Here is a 20,613-nt window from a genome sequence, read left to right as displayed (position 1 = left end):
AACACATTCTTAGCAATTCTGTGAAAACCCGATTATTTTTTACCTTCTTAAAGCATATAAAAGACTACTATAAGTTAATAGATAGCACTGTCTTACCATAAGTCGGTCGCAGATACATATCTTCAAATGGCTTCTAAACTCATGCCGTTTATTGCCAAATACATTTTTCCAAAAAAGTTATATTCATACGAAAACGGAAAGCATTTGGTCGTAAATAAATACGACCTTTACTATAAAATCTGTTACATAAAAGTGAGAGAAAAAATCTCTTTTTGTTAAGCTTAAGAAATAGTTCTTGACCCACTTCAGACGCGATAACCCCGTTAACCAAATGTTTCTATGAGTTTCTGTGAAAACCTGCCAAGCTTCCATATTCTCAGCAGTGTTGATTATACTTATGATGTTTATAATAATACTAATGATTGTTACATTTTCTTTACTTATTATTATACAAGTACTTAGACAAAGAGATTGTGAATTTGGTCTTGAACTTGAATGGAAAAGGAAATAAAAACTTACTTTAAGCAAGAGGAAGCAGAGCTTGCATTTCCACTCTAAAATATTTCCATAGCAATATTTTGCGATAAGAAGAAGGTTCCATAACTGAAATGCTTGACTGTATTTGAATTAAAAGCTGCACAGTCATGTCAGTCACCGAGGGAAGGGCAATTAAATTTATCAGTCTTTGCCGGGATGGTTGAGTTTTTTGCACAATTACCAATGACCGATCGTTGAAAGTGTCGCTGACCGATAATTTGTATGCAACGACCGACCTGTAGAGGTCCCAAAGATTGCCGTCTTTGTGTTTGATCGATCAACACAATTGCTTCGACATATTCTGTGAAAGCGAAAGCCAACCACAACCAAACATAGAGACGAACACGTATGTGCTTGTACGAGTGTTTCATGCAATTTCGCTTTCCTTTTCCGTTGCGCGCACTTTTTGATATTCAAATTGTGGTACCAACTTTCGATTGGCGACAACACATCCAACTTTGGGGGCATCCAAATTATTTACATTTCTATTTTTGCAGTCAAGTTGACGCAGCGGCATGAAGTTTCATGTTCACGTATAAATGTGTATATTTTCGCAGATTTTCAAAGTCATGGTCGCAAGCGATTTGCAACTCTCTTTCTCTCTCTCTTGTTTGGTTTTAACAAGTTCCTTGGCATTCTGGCCAACAAAAATGCACTTTGTTTTATGCCGCCATACTGTGGGAATATTTTAAATTTGGCGCTTAAATAAAAGATTTTACAAAATTATAGGCAAGCATAATTGTAATAATAATCGTTTCAGTCCCCAGAATTGAACTTGAGAAGCGGGAATCTATTTACAACCTTTATACAAATTTTGCCCCAATTGAGGGACCAATTTTCTATAAAAAAAATTGTCCTCTTGTTAATCTTCGTTGTTTTAGATAAAAAACATGTACATGTATAAATAAAGTTAAAGTTGACAAATAGACGACCTTTTAGTTACTATTAAGATGGCGAACCGGAATTTTTAATTCTAGCCATTTTTCACATTTAGTCGAAAGTATCAGTAAAATATCGTTTCAAGGAAGTGCTCATCAACATTTAATTTCAAATGGAAGGCCAAAGCTTTGATAACATATTCCCTCGACTTATTGTTTCAAAAGCACTTTAAAAAAGTAATGTAACAAAAGAATGATAAGCTTCTTCAGGTTTTGAGCAAAAATACATACACTCATTCCATTGTGCGTCACTTTGATGAGCCGCTATTGCATCCTCTTCGATTTTGCAATGACATTGGCGCATCTGAAGTTTTATTGTCAAGCTGCTGTCGCCAAATATATATATATATACAAGCATACGTATGGTATATAAATATCGAGGACAGCTGCCTTGCATTCTTTAGCTGCTGTTGCTGCCGCCTCGACAATCAATGGCCAAGGCAATTGGCACATACTTTTAATTGCTCTGGTCCACACAATGCCAAGTTTTAGCTGACAGCCTTTAAATAGTTTGCACACTTTTGTGCCCAATTGGAACTATAAGAGGGGCATCCGTTTATCGTCATCAGCATCAACAGCATTTGCAATGAACAATTCAAAATCCAACTACCAGCACCAACCAGTACGAGCACTAACCAGTATTTACATTGGAATTTATGCACTTCCGGATGTTACTCATATTACATGATTGCTTTCAATCTGAAAACTTCCGTCTACCGGCAACGAGTTCCACACTTTAGCAATCCACTAATGGTGCCACACATTATGCTTAGATATTGTCTGAGTGTCGTCTATATATGCATATGTATGTGTGTGTGTGTTTGTGTGTATGTGTATCTGTGTGGTAACACAACTCGTTCCCATCAACAATCATCAGCTCAGCATGCGGGTGGAGCTTTAGCTTATACCTAAAAACGCTGGAATTGTCTTTGGAGCAACAATCATTCAGGGATAATAGGAATCAATTAGGGTTAATGGGAATGCATATTTTTTTTAATGAAATACAAAGGAAGCTTAAGAGCGGAAATAGTGGGTCACCATTATATAAAAAGGTTGATTTTTCTGTTATGGAAAAGTAATATTATATTAAACAGTACAAATACTACGGTATTCACGTCAAGTGATTAATAATTGTCATCTTCAATGTTAAAATAATTAGTATTAGTGCAAAGTTTAATCAAATTTCATATACCCAGATCATTTTTAATAGTTATTGGCCGAAATTAATTTGCTCAACTTGCTGAAAGAAATAAGACAAAACATCTAGCAGTCTATTTGAGTCCATTAGTTAAGCAGTCGAGAACACCATATATTTTTTTCTTTTCTTCTCTCTCTTAAAAGCCACGTTACTCCAAGGGCGAAGTCTTATTTTTAAATTTGCTTCCAAGTTTTCAATGGTAAATGACTCCAATCTTTTTTCCGGGCTATTCTTTTTCTTGTCATTCTAAAAACGACTGAACCATCTTATCCTCTGGGCTTTGACTTATTTCATTAAAAGAAATTTCACTTTGCAGTTGTATCGAATTCGGTAATCTACGGCTTAAGTTCTTACTGGGCCCTATTTTTTCCTAAGTTTATAATTTTTTTTGAAGAACCCTTTTTGCAACGACTTTTTTATACTGCCCATGAAATTTTATAATTTCCCTGCCATGCCAAATTAATTTTATACTTTAATCAAAAGAAACGTGAGATTAGTTAGCGACAGTATACAAATCTAGTTATTCAGACATTGGAGAAGAAATGAAGTACGTCGATGTCATCTATGTTTTAATTTCAATGCTTGGCATTTCGATTGGACAACAGCATCGTAAGTGACTTTTGTAGAAGGCTGACAAAACATCTAATTTTTCAATGGTTTTAGGACGTTGCCTAGAGCCGCCATTCCAGCAAGGATCTTGTGGTTCAAAAATCTATTTATGGTCTTATGATTCAGCGACTAATGACTGCAAATCGTGGGTCTATACAGGCTGTGGTGGCAATTTCAATCGGTTTGGGACAGAGATTAATTGTTTATATACTTGCCTAATTAAGAGTTAATACATATTTATTTGCAAATATAAATGCTACAAAAATATGTCGAACTATCTATAATCGATTTTGGGTAGTATTCCAAAGTCCCATTCGTTTAAATAAAGTGAATCAATAATTTAATACCGTTTATGAACTTCAAATATTTGCCTGCTGCGCAGAATTATCCGGTACTCCAAGAGTATAATATAGTTTTGCGGCGTATATAACAGGCAGAAGGAAATATAGTATATCCGACTGAATGTTCGTTTGTCTGAATGAATGCCTGGATTGCAAAACGACAGAACCCCAAAACCTGGGATGTAGACTCTTCAAGGTCTTGGACAACATAAGTTTATTCAATTTTTCTTTTCTTTTTTCCTCCCTTTTGCCGTAACAGAATTTGTTCAATATTGCCCAAAATTCCGAAGCTACATAAACTAAACTAAACTACATAATATAAAAATTAATAAATCTCTTTAGTAAATCTATACTTTTTGGCTTAAATTTATTTCGGTGTCTTTTAGATTACACAATTTTCGAAACAATTTTTATTACAATGCTACCTTTATTGCAGTAATAGGTTCGCTATTCGATTTGCTTCACTACCAAGTACCCCTAATTCTGTTTTTACACGGTAGATTGGTTCCTTATATCTCAAGAAATATTTGTGCAATTTTTAATTTTCAAACCGTTTTATATCTAAGTCATGTAAAAAAAGACCGTTTAAAAACAGAATTAGGTGTATTTCAAAGTCGGGTTTGCTTCGCTTTAATACTATTATCTTATTTGTATTACTGGGTGCTCTGTATCGTTAAGACTTAAAAGACTTTTCTTTATATCTTATCTGATATGACATACAGTCGTAGGGTTTTCTATTTATTTGTCCATTGCAATTTCTGAAATATTTTATTTCTCTTGCCATATTAATTTCTATTGATTCAAGCAATTAGGCAATCAATACTCGCCACACTAAAACTTGTGTCACAAGGCACACACAAAGTCGTGGTATTCGTTCATATATGTGTGGAAGTAATTGTATTTGAGTATTCGAGACACTCGGCGACTTTCATTTGCATTGGCCCGAACAGGAAAAGAAATGGACTGCAATATGTTGTGCGAATAAGTAGTTAGTTGCCAGAGGGGGTCTGTCATACTATACTCGTATGCAGAGGTTGGCTTGGTTGTTGGCTCTGATGACTCATTGGATGCCAAAGAAGTGCCCCTTATGCATAAAATTCCAACTCCGACTCCGACTTCAATTGTGTGTGTTTTATGTGCTTCGTTTCTCTGCCCCTCTCTCGCTGTCTGTGTTTGTTGTGACAGAAACGAACAAACAACAACAACAAGAGAAGCAGAACATGCAAATGTAAATGAAAAGCCGCATAAATGCCTGGACTTTTTGGCATGACGACGACAACAATAACAACAACAAAAACAACATTAGCAGAAACAGCAACGAGGCAACGAACTTCATGGCAATAACTGCGGAACAGCAGGCAAACAAAAAGAACTCAAAGTCCGATACGAAATTGTGGCTGGCATGCATGAAAGGCTCTGCTATATGTATGCACATACATATGTACGAGTATGTCCTACAATGCTGGCCAAGTAACTAGGAACGACTGAAATATCAAAACCTTCAAAACAAATAATTAGCACATAAAAGAATATAAAAGTATTTAAGAAGACAAATGTTGGGGTACATCGAATACAAGAAACCAACAAGAATATAGAATTATAGAGCATAGTTCTCTCATAGAACAAACTTCTTGGAACACACTTTCCAGTGTGACCAAAAACTTAAACTTAACGAAAGAGCCAAGTATTTTACATATTTACAGATCAGGCGCCCTATGTAGGTATAAATTGCACAAATTATTGTAGTCGTATCAAATTCTAATACAACCAAATGTCAAAATTAGAAAATAGGTAGACTTGTAGTTGTCTCTTTTACTTACCTACAGCTTTTCAGGTTTGGCTTTATCTTCTCAAAGCTATGTATATACAAGTACATTGTCCAAAATATAATACTCTTTGGTGGCAATTCTTAAATAGAAGACAATCAAATAACAATTGAGCATCCTAAGAATAGCACCTCTATTCTTAAAGGTTCAGAAAATGCACCGATTTTCCAAGTTATTGCTCTTCCAAAAACAATACAAAAGCACACGTTTCTTGAGCTTGTGGCAATTCTTAAAAAGAAGACAATCAAATAACAATCAAACATCTTAAAGGTTCAGAAAATGAACCGATTTTCCAAGTTATTGGTCTTCCAAAATCAATACATTTGTGAAGTTTTGTGACTTTTAAGGCGACTAAACCAATTTAGTTTTAGTTTTTCTTTGATATATGTATATGTAAGGATGAGTTTATATTTATAATGTTTAATCAAATACCAAATTAGAGTTATAATAATGAACTGAATGAATATAACAGGAAGCGGTACAAAAATCAACTTAAAAATGTTAGGCAACTTTATATTGAGCTTCAGCCGACGTCTTGCTTCTGCAGAGTTTTCACCGAGAGTGTTTTAATGCTGCCACCGGGTCGTAACCCAGGGTTGCCAGTTGTCCTATGTATTGCCACCTGACACATATATCTATTATATTGAAAAGGATCTGTGCTTTCAATGCATTCCCAGCTCCATAGAAAATGGCGCGCAGTTCTAAATGTCTCTTTTTGGGCATTTAAACAAGTTAAATTGTAAAGGGTGAGGGTATCCCTTATTTTGAATATTATTCTAATTAAAAAGCTGTACTCTCTAAATATTTTAAATACGACCTAAACTTGACGGCAGTTTATCGATAAACTGCGACGTAGAATGCAGCACTTTATTTTTAAGTTAGAAATCAGAATGCTTATCTATCTTATCTAAAAGCTATTTTATGAATTACTATTTTGAATTAAAAATATTTGAAATTGAAAATATAATGAGATTGTCCAGTTAAAGCAACATTACATAAAGAAACTCTTCAAGTTTTGCATTTGAATAACAATTTATTGCTCCGTTCCTACAAACTTGGCTTCCCTATATACACACACATACATATGAATGTACATAAATTTGGATGTATCTATGTATGACTGTGTGTGTGCAAGTTAAAGCAACTCTGCTGCAACAACTGACATTAAGTCAGCTTCAAACAACGTTGAGCGCGCAGGCGTGCAGACCGGCCGGTTCGTTTTGGTTAACTTAACTTTAACAACAACAAAAAGTTAAAAAACAAAATGATAAAAAAACCTGTCAAACAACTTTTGCGCATATTTTTGGGCCAACTTGGCATTGTTGCTGTTGTTGTTGTGGCTGTTGTTGCGGTTACTGTTGTTGCCGTTGCTGTTGCTGCCACGACTGTGTGGCAATTGCAGACAAATTGTTGCACCTCAATCAGCCAGCAGTCGTCGGCCCAGGTAGACAACTACAACTACAAATACACACACACACACACACACACACACATATATATATATATATATATATATATATATTACTCCTATATATGCATATGGATGAATAAGCTCTGTCCCATTCAAAGTTCAAAACATTTTCTGTATTGTTTCTCATACCCGTGCTCATACTTGTAGAAGTCAAGAAACTTGTTGATTAGATAAGGCGCAATTATATTACTAGCATGTCCACAAATATATTCACATATTCGTCATACCTACTACATGTTTATTTATAAATAAAATAATGCCCTCTCTGAGCTACTTTCTCAGGCGTCTTGTCATCGACATCTTTATGCGTCACTCGACAAGGCCAACGATGTCAAAATGCCCAACTGTGGTGGCGTCTAACTGCGAGTCGGTCCAAATAAGAGGCGTATTCTGACTCTTGTTGGGTGAAATGAATGTCTGTGCTTGGGACATTCTTTTTTCATTTTCCAGATATATACTTATACACAGAGAGAGAGAGCGAAAAGTGGAATTGCTAGTGACGTCTTCTGGTTCCTATTGGTGTCACTCAGAGGGGGGGAAATGGAGCTTGAAATAGATAAGCCTGAATTCAGGCTCATCCAATCAACCTGTTTGCATGCATGAGCTGTACAATTTAGGGTGAATGTCCCCTATTGGTGTTGAACACCTAAATGCAAATATTTATACGATCGCCCAAACAATAAAGTTCATGGGGGAGGGTGAATGAAATTTGGTTTAAACGACGCTTTTCTGGGTTGAAAAATGTTTTCTATGCCTTCCCATGAAAGTATATTTCTAAAAATAAAACCATTCTATGTAATTGATAAAAGGTTTCAACAGAATTTCTGGTTTTTCTATTTTTTATCGGTCATTGTACAACAGTAATCCTTAATTCAATATATCTTCTGAATATTTAAAACATTCTATCTGAAGAAAATTAAGTAATTTCCTATTTTATTAAATTAGAATTGTTTTTTGTATTTAACACAAATTTAAATAAATAAATAAATCTTCGTTTAAAATAAGAAAGCTTTTAGTTTTGAATTCACATGGGAGTTTTGAAAATAAATTTTATTGCACACAAATGAGCTTTGTGGAAACGATAAGGAAACCACGTTGTGTTTTCTAAGCTTCTTAGAAAATACAAATGAAATCTTTTCTATGTCGTATTTTAATGGGGTTTAGAAAACCATTTATCTGGAACTTATCAAAATGTATGTGTATTATTTATATTTGTTGAAAACAATTACGTAAAGCGGAGTTTGGTAACAAAGTTTGCGCTCATTCTATTTTTAAAGCAAGTGCCTCAATTAAAATTCTAAAATTCTCACAATTTCTTCAAAGAGGTTTTAAAAAGAAAACCTATATTTGTTAAAACATGTTTCAAATAAAAGAAAAATACGATTTAATGTTTTCATTTATTAAAAAATCATAAGAAATTGAATATGTCTAGTACTTTTTAAAAAACGTGCTCAGCTGTTTAAAAAACATTCGTTGTGGCTTTCGAAAGCTAGCTGTCCAGAGGCATTGTCTTTTCCATGTTTTCTTGTTGGAAAACCATTAGTGGCTGAACTTGGCTTACAGAAACAGCAGCAGGGCCTGTCTGATACTTTGTAATCTTACAACTTTTTGTATTCAATTGGCTTTTTTGCCACCATGTTGGTGTTTAAGATTAAGTTCAGCATGCATTGTGGCACAGCCATAGAAATGTTTTGTTTATCGAACAGAGCGTGATTATGAAATAACATAAATATACAGACAAACTTGTACTCTGGCTATATGCACGTATATATCAGCCACACTTTCACCAGTTGGTGTCAGCTGCTGTCCATGTCTGCCCTGTTTTTGTTTTCGTTGTTTTTCTTCTGCCACTTTTTTCTCTTTCCCTATCAAACATACACACACAAAAAAAGCAAAACAAAGGAAAAGCAAAAGCCAAAAAAAACAAAAAACTACCAAAACAGCGACGCATAATACTCGTAGCAATTAAATAGTCTTGTACATGTCGCCATATAAATAAAGTTTGATAAATACATATAGGTAGACATTTATGTATACCTATATGTACATATCTATATCTATAGGTGGGTGTATACACTGATCAAAAAATTGCACAATATTTTCGTATTCAATTCATTGTTCTAACATGCTGTATTTACATAAATCGAATAACTTCTTAAATTTTTACTAAATAATACATATTAAATAAGCTCTTTAAATATGACTTCTTAAAAATAAATACACAGTACTGATGTTTTGGCAAAATAAATATATTTTCTTAAAGATATTTGACTTTTTTTTCGAAAAAAATCACTTGTGCCGAGAGATAAGACATATTTGTATTCGTATGGTAAAAAGGATATACATATTTGGTTTGTGGAAGTTATGTAGAGGATAGATCTGTAAAAGTGATATTACATTGAGGAATTTTATAGTCGCTTGGTTGGTCAAATAAATAAAGATAGTTAGTTAATAAGTTTTCACTGAACAAAGCAAGAGCAGAACTTGCGCATACCGATTAAATTTCAAGAAAAAGTTGAATTGTTTTTGCATAGAAAATAATTACTTGCCTTTAAATGATTACACAAAATACAGACTTGGCCAATTTTATGTCTCTCTTTATTTTGAATAGTCTCATTATATTTATTCCAAATTGAAAAACTGTCGGAAAATGTGCAACTGCTGTTTAGTTGGAATATTTATTTACATTTTCAAATCGCAAAAGCTTTTCATAAACAAAAAACATTAGTTGCAAATGCGCGCATTTCAAATGCAATTGCGGCAGATTGGAAATTATAAATAAATAAATAAAAAACACAAATCAGCTAATTAACATTTAGGAAATGTGAAGCGTACATTATTCAGCAATATAGATGTACTTATATACGAGTACAACAAACAACGGCAGCTCCGGCAAAGCAAGGCAAGGCAAGGGTTTATATGCGGATGAGAACGAGAACATCGTTGAGGGGGGAGGAGGGGAGCGCGTTTCGGGGGGCAGGCGTGTTCAGTTGAGACGTCGAGGTTGCTGCTGAATAATAATAATATAAATGCGCAGTTCAGCTTTGCGGGCTCATTCGATTTGGTGTCGTTGTAAACGTTGCTGTTGCTATTGCCATTGCCTTGAAAAAAAGATTTCTATTAATAATGCAAAAACAAAAAGTCAGCAACAAAAGCAAATTCAGCTGAGAGAATGCAATTCGAATGCGGAAACATGTGCCAAAAGCGTTCCAACAAGGCTAACAAAAACTGTAAGTAGAGCGATGGAGCGAAATAGAACGAGAGCAATAAATAATTTTAATAAATGTCCCTGACAACGGACATACCCAGCAGGACTTTGTGGCAACGAAAAATCGTTTTTCTGTGAATATTTAGAAGGACGGAAGGCCCATCACTCACTTGCTTCTTTATAATGAATGGCATTAATTTTGATTAATTAAAATTTAAAAGAATCCCTTATATTATATAGAAATATTCAGAAGTCGACACTTTAAAAGCTTTTTAATAGAAATCTTTTTGTTTTCTTGATAAAGCATAGCAACATTATTAGGAGAACGTTTTTTCAATTCTAGAAGAAACCAGAACTATCCACTTTTGTTTTTTCTATTTACCTATACATTTATTTTAAGCAAAGAACTGCGGTATTCCTGCTTGAGAAGAGCATCTGTTACTTTGTCACTCTGACAATAAATTATTCATGTCACTGTCAAGCATGCTTGTCGAACGCGAATGTGTATACAAATTTTTCTGTTGACCAATTTGATCACTGGGCTTGCTTTAAATGTTGCTTGTTCCACACATTTGGCAAAAACAGATCGCACAACAAGCCAAATGCTTAACTTATTTCGATAAGGTGGATGCGAATTTCATTTTGTAAAATGCTTGTCCGAAACATTGATGAAAACTGCTTTGCAGATGAGCTTGCAAACATCTCGCCTGATAAGAAAGGTATTGGTATGCCGCTGGTCTTCTTCAGCCTTTTTCCAAGCACGTATGAGCAGTGCTGTCATAATTTTTAGAGCAAAAACAGCTAGATTGCCAAAAAAATAAAGGTAAAAAGAGCTAAATCCAAGGCAAAATAAGCTAAAAAAACAAAGCCGGCTTTAAAAAAACACTATTTTCTTGGTTAAATTTAAGGAAATATCTGTTTTTATGTTTTCATAATAATAATTAATTCATAATTTATAATAATAATATGAGATTCTTGTAAAAATAATAATAGAAAATTCACATTAAAATCAAGCTAAAAATTCTGCAGTTGTTCAGTTTCAGTTCAGTTTTGTTACGATTAAGTCCGTATCTTAAATTGAAAATTAAATAATATAATTATGAATATGGTTTATTTTGCTTACAAAAAAACATAACTTACGCTTAAAATGTAGTTAAGCGTATTTAAATTCATCCCATTTCTTAATTTGGATTTAATTAAATTCACCTGTCTGGAGACCCCACTTCGCGAACTCTTTGTTTTTACACTTTAGATATATCTTAACGCAGCGAAGAAGAAAAAAACGGCTTTTGCTTGAGCCTGGCGGTGATTTTGATAGATTTTATTATCGAAAGTCGTTTATCATTGTTTATATTCATGATTTTAAGTGTTAACAAAGATAAGGAAAAAAATATATGGTGAAAAATAAAGAAAAGCTAGAAAAAGCCTAAATAATTTTTTTTTTTTTAAGCTAGAATTCCCGCAATCCGCTATTTTCGAATTTTTCCCGCATTGGCATTTTTTTTAAATGCCTCTTTTTTAAAGCTAGATCTAGCGGGAAAAAAGCTAAAATGACAGCACTGCGTATAAGGATCAAGCGAGTAAACCTTGCTAGCGAACTCTGGAGATCAAAAGAAGTTTATATGGTGGTTGGAGTACTTACGGGCCACTATTTACAGAAAGACTTGTTAATCCATCGATTTCTGCAAAACCTGCAGATTAATTAATTTAAATGAAATGAAATTAAAGTATAATTCAAAAATAGTCAAGTTCAACGTATTTGACGTAACAAGAATACCCGTACTACTAACAGTCGTCCCATGTCCCCGCCACTGCTCTAAAATGTATGCTCGGGAGGCTCAATAACAACGAGCCAATAAAAAATACATATGTTCAAAGCGAAGGGCCCTTCTCATGCACCGTCGTGACGCGTCGTCCCTGTTCTAAAAAGTGCTTGTCTTTCAACCACTTTTGAATGTAAAAGGACCAATGTTAGCAGCACTACTGGGTATGCATATTGTACAGATATTTATGTACATATGTATGTATGTATGTATGTCATATATGTACTAATTGTATGTATGTATATGCCTGTGTGTGTGAGTCCCATTGCGATTTCAAGAGCAGTCACAGCAGTCATCACAGCTGGCAAACAGAGAAGCTCCCCAACAGAGTCCAATTAAAAATGCTGCGCACAGCAGCCCAAGATGAAATGAGAGGGAAAAAAAGAAAGATGAGCATAATATCCGTACTATGATGATGACGACGATGCGATGGAGGAGGAGGAGGAGGAGGAACTAGTTCAACTGTAAAGGCATTTGGGAATGCGTTTGCTGCTGCTGGTGCTGGGCCCTGCGTCAAATGCCAAACGATGCTGACGCTGACGCTGACGCCGACGCGCTCGTCTCTAAAGTGGAGCAGAAGCGGCAACAACAAAAATAAGAGCAACAGAAGCTGCAGCGCCCACGCAGTCAGCCTACGTAGCTGATGAGATTTATAATGGCGTTGTGAGTTACAAACGCATTCACAAACACACACACACACACACATAGACATACATACATATGACGCTGAAGAGCAATAAAATATGCCACTTGAAATGTACACTGTGTGTGTGTGCGTGTGTGTATGTGAGTGTGTGCATGCAAGTATGTAATTGTAAACGTCAATGGCATGAAGATGCTGGCGACAGCAGCAGAAATGAGTTTGTGATAGGCAGCAGCAGCTCAAAAATTGGGCTGGAAATGGGCCAACAACTGACAGACATAAAAACGCGGCACATGACCCTTAACCCACTAAAATACACTTCAAATCGCTACCAGTGGCGGTGCACAACAATTACAATACAAATTGAAATTTCAAAAAAAAAAAAAAAAAAAAACGATGATTGTTACACTTCATAAAATTCCCACAGATAGGAATTCAATTGACACATTTTTCTGGATGAGAGTCATGGGAGTTGAACTGCGAAACATGTGTGAGAGTTTGTGAAAAACATTATCAAAAGCCGTTTGGAAAAAGCAATTGGCTTTTAATAATAGTGATAATAATAATAATATTATTAGGTGAACAAATATTACGACAAATTGAAAGCCTATTATTGATTCTTGTAATGGAAAATATTTGCACATACTTGTATAATAATTAATCATTAAACTAAACGTAATAAGGATTCTTGATAGCTGTGCTAAGCCAATCTCCTGAATGTGAACATCAAATGTGTTCTACACAGATAGTTGTAGAAAAGTATTAAAGTATGAATTTTTTCTAAATTTAAAGCTTATTAATTCATTCTAAATTTATTTTAAAAATTCCTCAAATATTGATATGAACAAGTATTTTCTGCAAAGCTTTTTAATTTATTCTAAATTTATTTAAAAAAACGTTTAAATATTGATAGGAAATAGTATTTTCTATAAAGCTTATTCATTTAATTTAAATTAAATTAATTTTACAAACGTGTTAAATGCACAAATATTTTCATGGAAAATATGAATATGAATATGTGTGTCCCTAACTTTAAAAGGTATTATTCCTGTAAGCAAGGCTAAGTCTTTATTTAAAAAACAGTGAAAAGTTTTCTCGAACATAAAAAAGTATAAAAAATATGAAATATTTATGCAGCTTAGAAATATATAATTCTTTATTTTTGTTTCACAAAACAAATTCTGCATCTAAGTCAAAAATTTATATAAAAATGTGTCACGAAAAGGATTGTAAAACAAGCAATGTTTTGCAAAAAGTTGCGTGTTGCGTTAGTTGCCACTAATGGGTTAATTGGCTTGTAAAATCTGCGGCATATGTTCTTCAGACACACAAACGCACTATATATACATATATGTATATGCATTATGCATATGTATGTATGTACATCGGCCTTGGCCATTTGAAAACGACTTACTGGCATGCAACGAAGCATGCAGCAGCGAAAGCAGCAAGGTGTGCGATATAAGCCAAAGATATATATCCACACACACATGCAGACATACTTGCATATCTTAAAATATTCATAGGAAACTCTAGTGGTTACCACAAGACCAACAGCAACAGCAACAGCAACTAAAGCGGCCAAAGGAAAGCGCCCGTTAAACGTTGCAAAATGCGACGAATATCGTGGTCTGCACCCCAAGAACCCCTGAACTTTTGCACTCATGCACATATATGTACGTGTATGTATATATGCGTGTACATGTACTATCTATCTGTATGTGCGTTCGTTTATAGCCAGCTCTGTCAACAAGCCAACAACCCACATGCCCTCTGGCCGCCTTCTGCGCTCTTTAATTTATTTTGTGCGACAAATACTGACAGAGCCATCAACGCTTTACCAACGACTATGCGGCAAAAAATGCTCCCCACAAACATACATATAACTTATATTTATGTACATACTTATACCACATTCTATACATATGCAGATAAAGCATTTCCTCTTGACTTGCGCGGCATTTTGGCGACACTTTTGGCGCCTACACTTGGCCATAAACAAACTCATTAAAAGGGCAAGCGTGGGTTTATTTTTAGCGCTTAGCTGTCACATTCAATTAAAGTGCAACTTATTGCAGACAATTAGCCAATTAACTATATAGAAACACTCATACAGACATGTATGTTTGTATATGTGCTTGAACATCAATTTTAGTGCAGCTCTTACAATTTAATTTTGTTTATTTCCTGAGGCATTACATAAAATTGAAAGCCAAGGAATTTCACAAATGTTGCTGAGAGCTCGAAATGTCAAGTCATATCGTATGCCATATGTATTTTGTTTTAATTACTGGATAAGAGTAGGTCAGCATTTCTGTCACACAGCCGAGCCCACTCGATAAGTCTGTGGCTTGCGAAAACAGAAATTGCGAACCCAACATTTTTTTTTTTTTTTTTTGGTATAATCGCGCGCATATTAAAAAGCTCTAAATTTGCAAAATAATAAATGGCTTCCCAGACAAATACAAACTTACAGTTACTATACTTGGCGGCAAAACAAAATAAACATGTAGCCAGCCGGGCATGTTTATGATATTACGCATTAAAGGCACACAGACCCAGAATCGAATTGATGAAATAATGCAGATAATGTGCTAAGAAAGCATTTTACATATGGAAACACTTTATGATTGAGTTGGTTTTCAACAAACACTACGAGTATACAATTTGTGTGGGCGGAAATACTTTTAGGTTCTTCTTGTGGATGCTTTGTAAGCTGTACATACATTTACACACATAACATACTACTATTTATATACATTAGACTGATCCAGTTTTCTGCGGAATCTTCCACTCATAAAGGCCGTTGTATCGTAATTCGAATTATGCATATGACCAGCATAGAGTAATAATAAGAAATCTGCAAACAAGCAAAAGTAAAAAAATGGTACGTCTTGGTAATACATTGTTATTATTTTAATTCGAACATTATTTATAATACAATAGTATTGGATGGATATACAGATATGCCTAGTCACAAGAGAACGGCAAAGATAAGTTGAAAATGAATTTTGAACATAAGCGTAATCAAATATCTATAGTGAATGGCTTTTGAATGACAAGCTTACGCAGAAAATAACTGTAAATAAGTAAAACATAATAAGTTATATTTCACCATAGTAATAGTTTGAGTTTGTTTTTTTATTCCTAAAAAGTTAAACATTTTTTGGAAAATATACCTAGTGTGTATTTCGTCCTGCAGGGGCCTTTTTTGTTTGGCAAGCATTAAACTAGATTATTGGTTGGCTTGGAAAAGTTGCTAAGTTCCCAATTTTTAGGTTATTGTAAAAATAATAATCGTTTCATTCTTAATACAATTTTCAAATAAGACTATTATATGATATTTTGTAAGCCTATAATTTATTTTATATTTTCTAATAGATTCCTTATTAACAGCCCTATAAAAGGATCTAATTATTGATGTTATTTACAATATTTCCTTATAGTTTTACTTAGAGCAGTAACATCAGTAAAATTTCTTTCGATAGTGTAAAGAAACCATTTATTTTTATTGTTATTATATATTATTACATATTACAAAGCTAAAATGTTGCTATCGAAGGCTTTTTTTAAGATTACAGTTAGGATTAAATGAAAACTCAGAGGTAACTAAGTTATAAATCTAGATTTCTACAATATAAAAGTATAGTACTATTAAATGAATTATCACAATTAATACATAACAGATACTCTTAACTTATGTTCCAATAAAGCAGAAAACCAATGTTTACTGAAAACTTCTTTGAAATGACTGAACAGATGGTTGTTAAAATTTCCATTTATTTGATAATAAAATTCAAATATTAATAATTCATTTCAATGAAAAAGCATGATTGATTGATTTGTTTACTTGAAAATCAGAAATTTGTGCGTTTATTTGCTTCAAACGTTTTCTAGTGTAGTCTTCGGCATTGTCAATTCAAATTAGAGAATGTTTTATAATCCCTTTCAATTCTTGACGCCTACTCGAAATACAAATATGATGATCTTTTTATTAGCTCCTTAATGTCGCATGTATTCGATTTGTCACGAACATTTATCGCAAATTTGAAACCCATACTCGTGCATTATGAACTTATTAGCTGACGCACTTACATATAAGTATAAGTAATAAGTATCATGTTTGTACTTCGTACTTACATACATATATATATATACGAGTATACATATGCTACTATATTTTCATGCGACGTAGTATTTTGTTTATCTTGCGAGTGCTGCCTTGAAATATAATTTGCATGAGAGTGTGTGACCATGAAATGCCCTGCAAACGAATAAGTACGTATGTACACCACATACTATAGTATATCAAAAGTTTGCTTAGAGGGCAATCTAATGATGTCAAATAGGCGGCATGAAGAACTTTAATTGTGGGGTGCACTCCAAGCCGAATGTGTTGAGAGTACCCTTGACATTCATTTCCATTTGCTGGGTAGCGCATTCAAAAGTGTCAAATTTGCCATTCAATTTAACTTTTAGCATACAAATTAACTCTGTACATATGCACAACACTTTGTTTGTCAACAAACAGCATTTGTTATTATTAAGGCAAAGCAAAGCAAAGTCTCATATGACAGAGAGGGAAGTTCCCAAAACAGCCTCACTTGAGTAGCAGCCATGGCTTATTTTTCAAAATTTTCGTTGAGAAAATTACACACATGCTCGTCGCAAGGTTGTTGTTGTCGTCTAGTGCCATTTGCATATAGCCTGTACATATAATCATCATTATCATCGTCATCATCATCATTACAGACATTACATATTTTGCATAGATCGCGATATAAACGCAATTTTGATTCATTTGCAAGGCAAATGTTTGCACACATCGTTGAAAATTTACTTTGGAAACGGGCTCAATTTTCAGACTACGCCACTATCATCATCGTTATAGCTGCTGGTACCATCTGGAAGATTATTACGTCCCTCAGTCGTCCCAGTGTCTGTCTCTGTCCGTCTCGCCTTGTGTGCCACTTGACTGCGGTTTCATGCCCATCCATAAATTGAAATTGAAACCTGGCATTATTTTTAGCTCAAGTTTTTGAGACTGAGATTGTGTGCGCGAAGGTGTAATGCAATTTTCTAACTGACACAATTTGACTTTCATTGTAATATCTTAAAGGTTGAACTGCTATTGTGTGTTAGTTTGGCTGCCCCAGTGATATGGATATCCCCAATGCTAATCGGGTATTTCCACAAGCTGACATTCACATCCGAATTTAAAACTTGTTTACATTTTTGCGCAGTCGGCGATACTGAGTCTGTTTCCTGGAATGACCAAATTATATTTGCAGATAGTGCAGAGGAATTTGTTTTATGAAACGAGTTCTAAGCTCAGCATGATTTGGAACTGCGACAAGTGGTCCATATAGTATAGCTGAATATTCCAGGAATTTGAATTCAGTCGCTTGATAAGACTTAAGTGCATATTATTGTTATTTGACAAGTTAAAGCGTTCCTTTTAGGATAAGCTATCAAAAAACTTGTAAAATGTAATCCCCTACCATTTTGAAGAGCGGAATATAACAACGATTTCCCAATATTCAAAGCAAATCAATATTTGAGGATTCATTTCGATTACTTTTTTTTTAAAAAACTTAGCTCTGTGGATCAGTAACGAATATTTGTGAAAGCAAAACATTAAATTTTTTTTTACTATCGCAACATAAATGTTACCGAACGAAGTCGCAACATGCTGCGGTCACTGATTCGCAACATTCTACCGTTCCTGGCTCGCTACATGTTGCCATTCCTGACTCGCAGCATGTTGCTAGTCCCCAAACTTAGGTTTGGCTCTTGTACTTGTATTTGCATTTTCCAAAAATTAATTACAATTTTGGATTGCTTTTCTGATATCGTATATCGTTTTGTACAATTTAAACACTTTTTGCAAACATTATCATCATCATGAAATGAGAAATGAAAGCAAACGCTGGAAACGCATAAATTAAGTCACTCGGATTTATAAATATTGCCTATAAATAAATGCAAAATGAATAGAATATATATTTGTAAAATCAATTAAAATGTTATTTTAAAAGTAATTATTAAAAATAAAACTAGCAATGGCTTCTGATTGGAATTACATTAAATAAAACAGGAACAGAAAGATTTGGAACTGTATTCCTGTTCACCATAGTGACTGAAAGATCTACCATCTAGGTATGGTCCAAATAAGCACTTATTTTCGAAAATTATGCAAAAATTACTCGGTAATAGCAACACTGTCGCAACATAAATGTTGCCGCTTCAAAGTCGCAGCATGCTGCCATCACTGATTCGCAACATTCTACCGTTCCTGACTCGCAGCATGTTGCTTTTAATTGATATTGCCAGTCCAGAAACTAGGGTTTGGCTCTTGGCTCTTGTACTTGCATTTTCCAAAAATTAATTACCATTTAAAATTAAAGTTTTCAATTACGAAACCATCCCACCATTTGCTCAATGTGTAGTAAACATGTGCATAAGCAAAGTTTCTGCCAAATTTTCCAATTAGTTTGATGCCATTTGCTGCATCTGCATCTGCTAGCGGATGAGGGGATGATATAGCACAGCCTTGGGACAACTAAGTTGGACGCCAACTTTGGGGACACGTACACACATAAATAACTGTGTCACTTACAATTTGCTTGCCAACTAAGTTGCAGATTATTTGTTGTTGTCGCCTTTGTTGCTTGTGCGACCTGGCGCCCAGGTGCTGCATTGTAATGTCAGCACTGAGTGTGACTCATGGCTCATTGTTAAAGCTGGCACTGAATCATCGTAAGACAGCAATTTCCCAGCCCACCACAACAGCATGGAACAGCTTCGGGAACCAACCAACCCTGAGATGTTATTGAACTTGGAAGGGCATATTCATTTCTTTCATCACCAAATCAAGCAATCGAGCAAAGAGAGAAATCATGCAGTTGACAACAGATCCAACCAACCAATCAACTATATAGTACATATGTATATCATTTACGTTTTGCGTGATGTGCGACACTTTTCTGAACTTCTTTTGTTTTCTTAATTGATAAGAAAAACAAACCAGTGAGTTGACCAGAGCAGCAGACAAGGCATAAATTAAGTTCTTTAATTTATTTAAATTGCTTATTAAAGACGTGCCAACAACGACCGACCGCATGATGCGTGCCTCACTGCACTTTTTGCTGTCAGACAATTGATAGCTAGTCAAGAAACCAATTGGGAATTCGGTCGTAATTGTTAAGCGTGCTCTAGTTTTTTAAAATTTTGTTTTGTTTTTGTTTTTTAGCGGAGGCGCCGACCTATCTTCAGTTCTCAACAGTTACGCCAATTTACCGCCTACATTGAACTTGATTTTCGTGGAACTGTCCGCAACAACAATAGCCATTCGCTTAGCTTCCTAGCCATAACAACGCCCCTTGACTTCCACTTATCGCTAACAAATTGCTGTCTACATAGAATCAATTTATTAAAACGCATTTTCAATATTGTATTCTGTGCCAATTGATGCGAATTTCTGTCGCATCAGTTTAGTTTCGATCAGAGCTTGGAGCAGCTCGCATTGCCTTGAATTGAAAATTATAAGTACCGGATTTTTTTTCCTATTAAAATGGGCCTTTGTCCTGCTGAGGAGCCAAAGTAAGTTATTTATTATTTTACAAAGTCTGCAATAAGCAGAGACGGGGAAAATAAATAATGTTTTAAATTTGAAGAATTATTGCAGAATTTATTGCCTACTATTTAACGGCTCTGCTGTTCTTAGACGTCTCGTCTACATTTTGAAAATAGGGATAATCAAGTATTAGTTTTTAGATGCAAAGTATATAAAGAACTGCTAGCCATATAAGTAGGGATAGATTAGTAAGCGGGGAAATTTTTTCACCATTGTCACAGCGAATAAAGTTTCAGAGAATTCTCTGCTAGTTTTAGAGAATAATTGTAAAATTAATTGCCTTCTACTCAAAGACTCTGCAGTTCTTAGATGTCTCTTCTACATTTTGAAAATATGGATAATCAAGTATTTGAAATAAAACGCAAAGTAAGTAAGTAATTGCT

The 20,613-nt window shown here is 34.5% G+C and overlaps 1 protein-coding gene and 1 long non-coding RNA gene across 5 annotated transcripts in view; both read left to right on the top strand.

The window, feature by feature from the left end:
* The window catches only part of LOC115631959 (arf-GAP domain and FG repeat-containing protein 1), a 44,225-nt gene that overhangs the window by 1,064 nt on the left and 22,548 nt on the right, over nt 1-20,613 (top strand). Inside the window, exon 1 of one of the 4 annotated variants that reach the window (XM_030528823.1) lies at nt 9,998-10,150. The exons of 2 other annotated variants lie outside the window; for them this stretch is intronic. Coding sequence is in view for 1 of the 2 variants with exons in the window: in XM_030528821.1 (XP_030384681.1) it covers nt 20,168-20,196 (29 nt within the window). In the remaining variant the exon portion in view is untranslated. Of the gene's footprint in view, nt 1-9,997; nt 10,151-20,091; nt 20,197-20,613 lie in introns of those variants that run through there. One more of the 4 variants, XM_030528821.1, reaches the window with a different exon arrangement.
* LOC115631962 lies at nt 3,158-3,549 on the top strand. Its single transcript, XR_003996254.1, has 2 exons — nt 3,158-3,282; nt 3,337-3,549. It is a non-coding gene; the product is annotated as an uncharacterized LOC115631962 (long non-coding RNA).

Source organism: Scaptodrosophila lebanonensis, unplaced genomic scaffold (assembly GCF_003285725.1).
Source record: "Scaptodrosophila lebanonensis strain 11010-0011.00,11010-0021.00 unplaced genomic scaffold, SlebRS2 tig00001412-arrow-pilon, whole genome shotgun sequence".
Lineage (NCBI taxonomy): Eukaryota > Metazoa > Arthropoda > Insecta > Diptera > Drosophilidae > Scaptodrosophila > Scaptodrosophila lebanonensis.
Note: the sequence above shows the minus strand (reverse complement) of the source record. Positions and strands in the feature narration are given on the sequence as shown.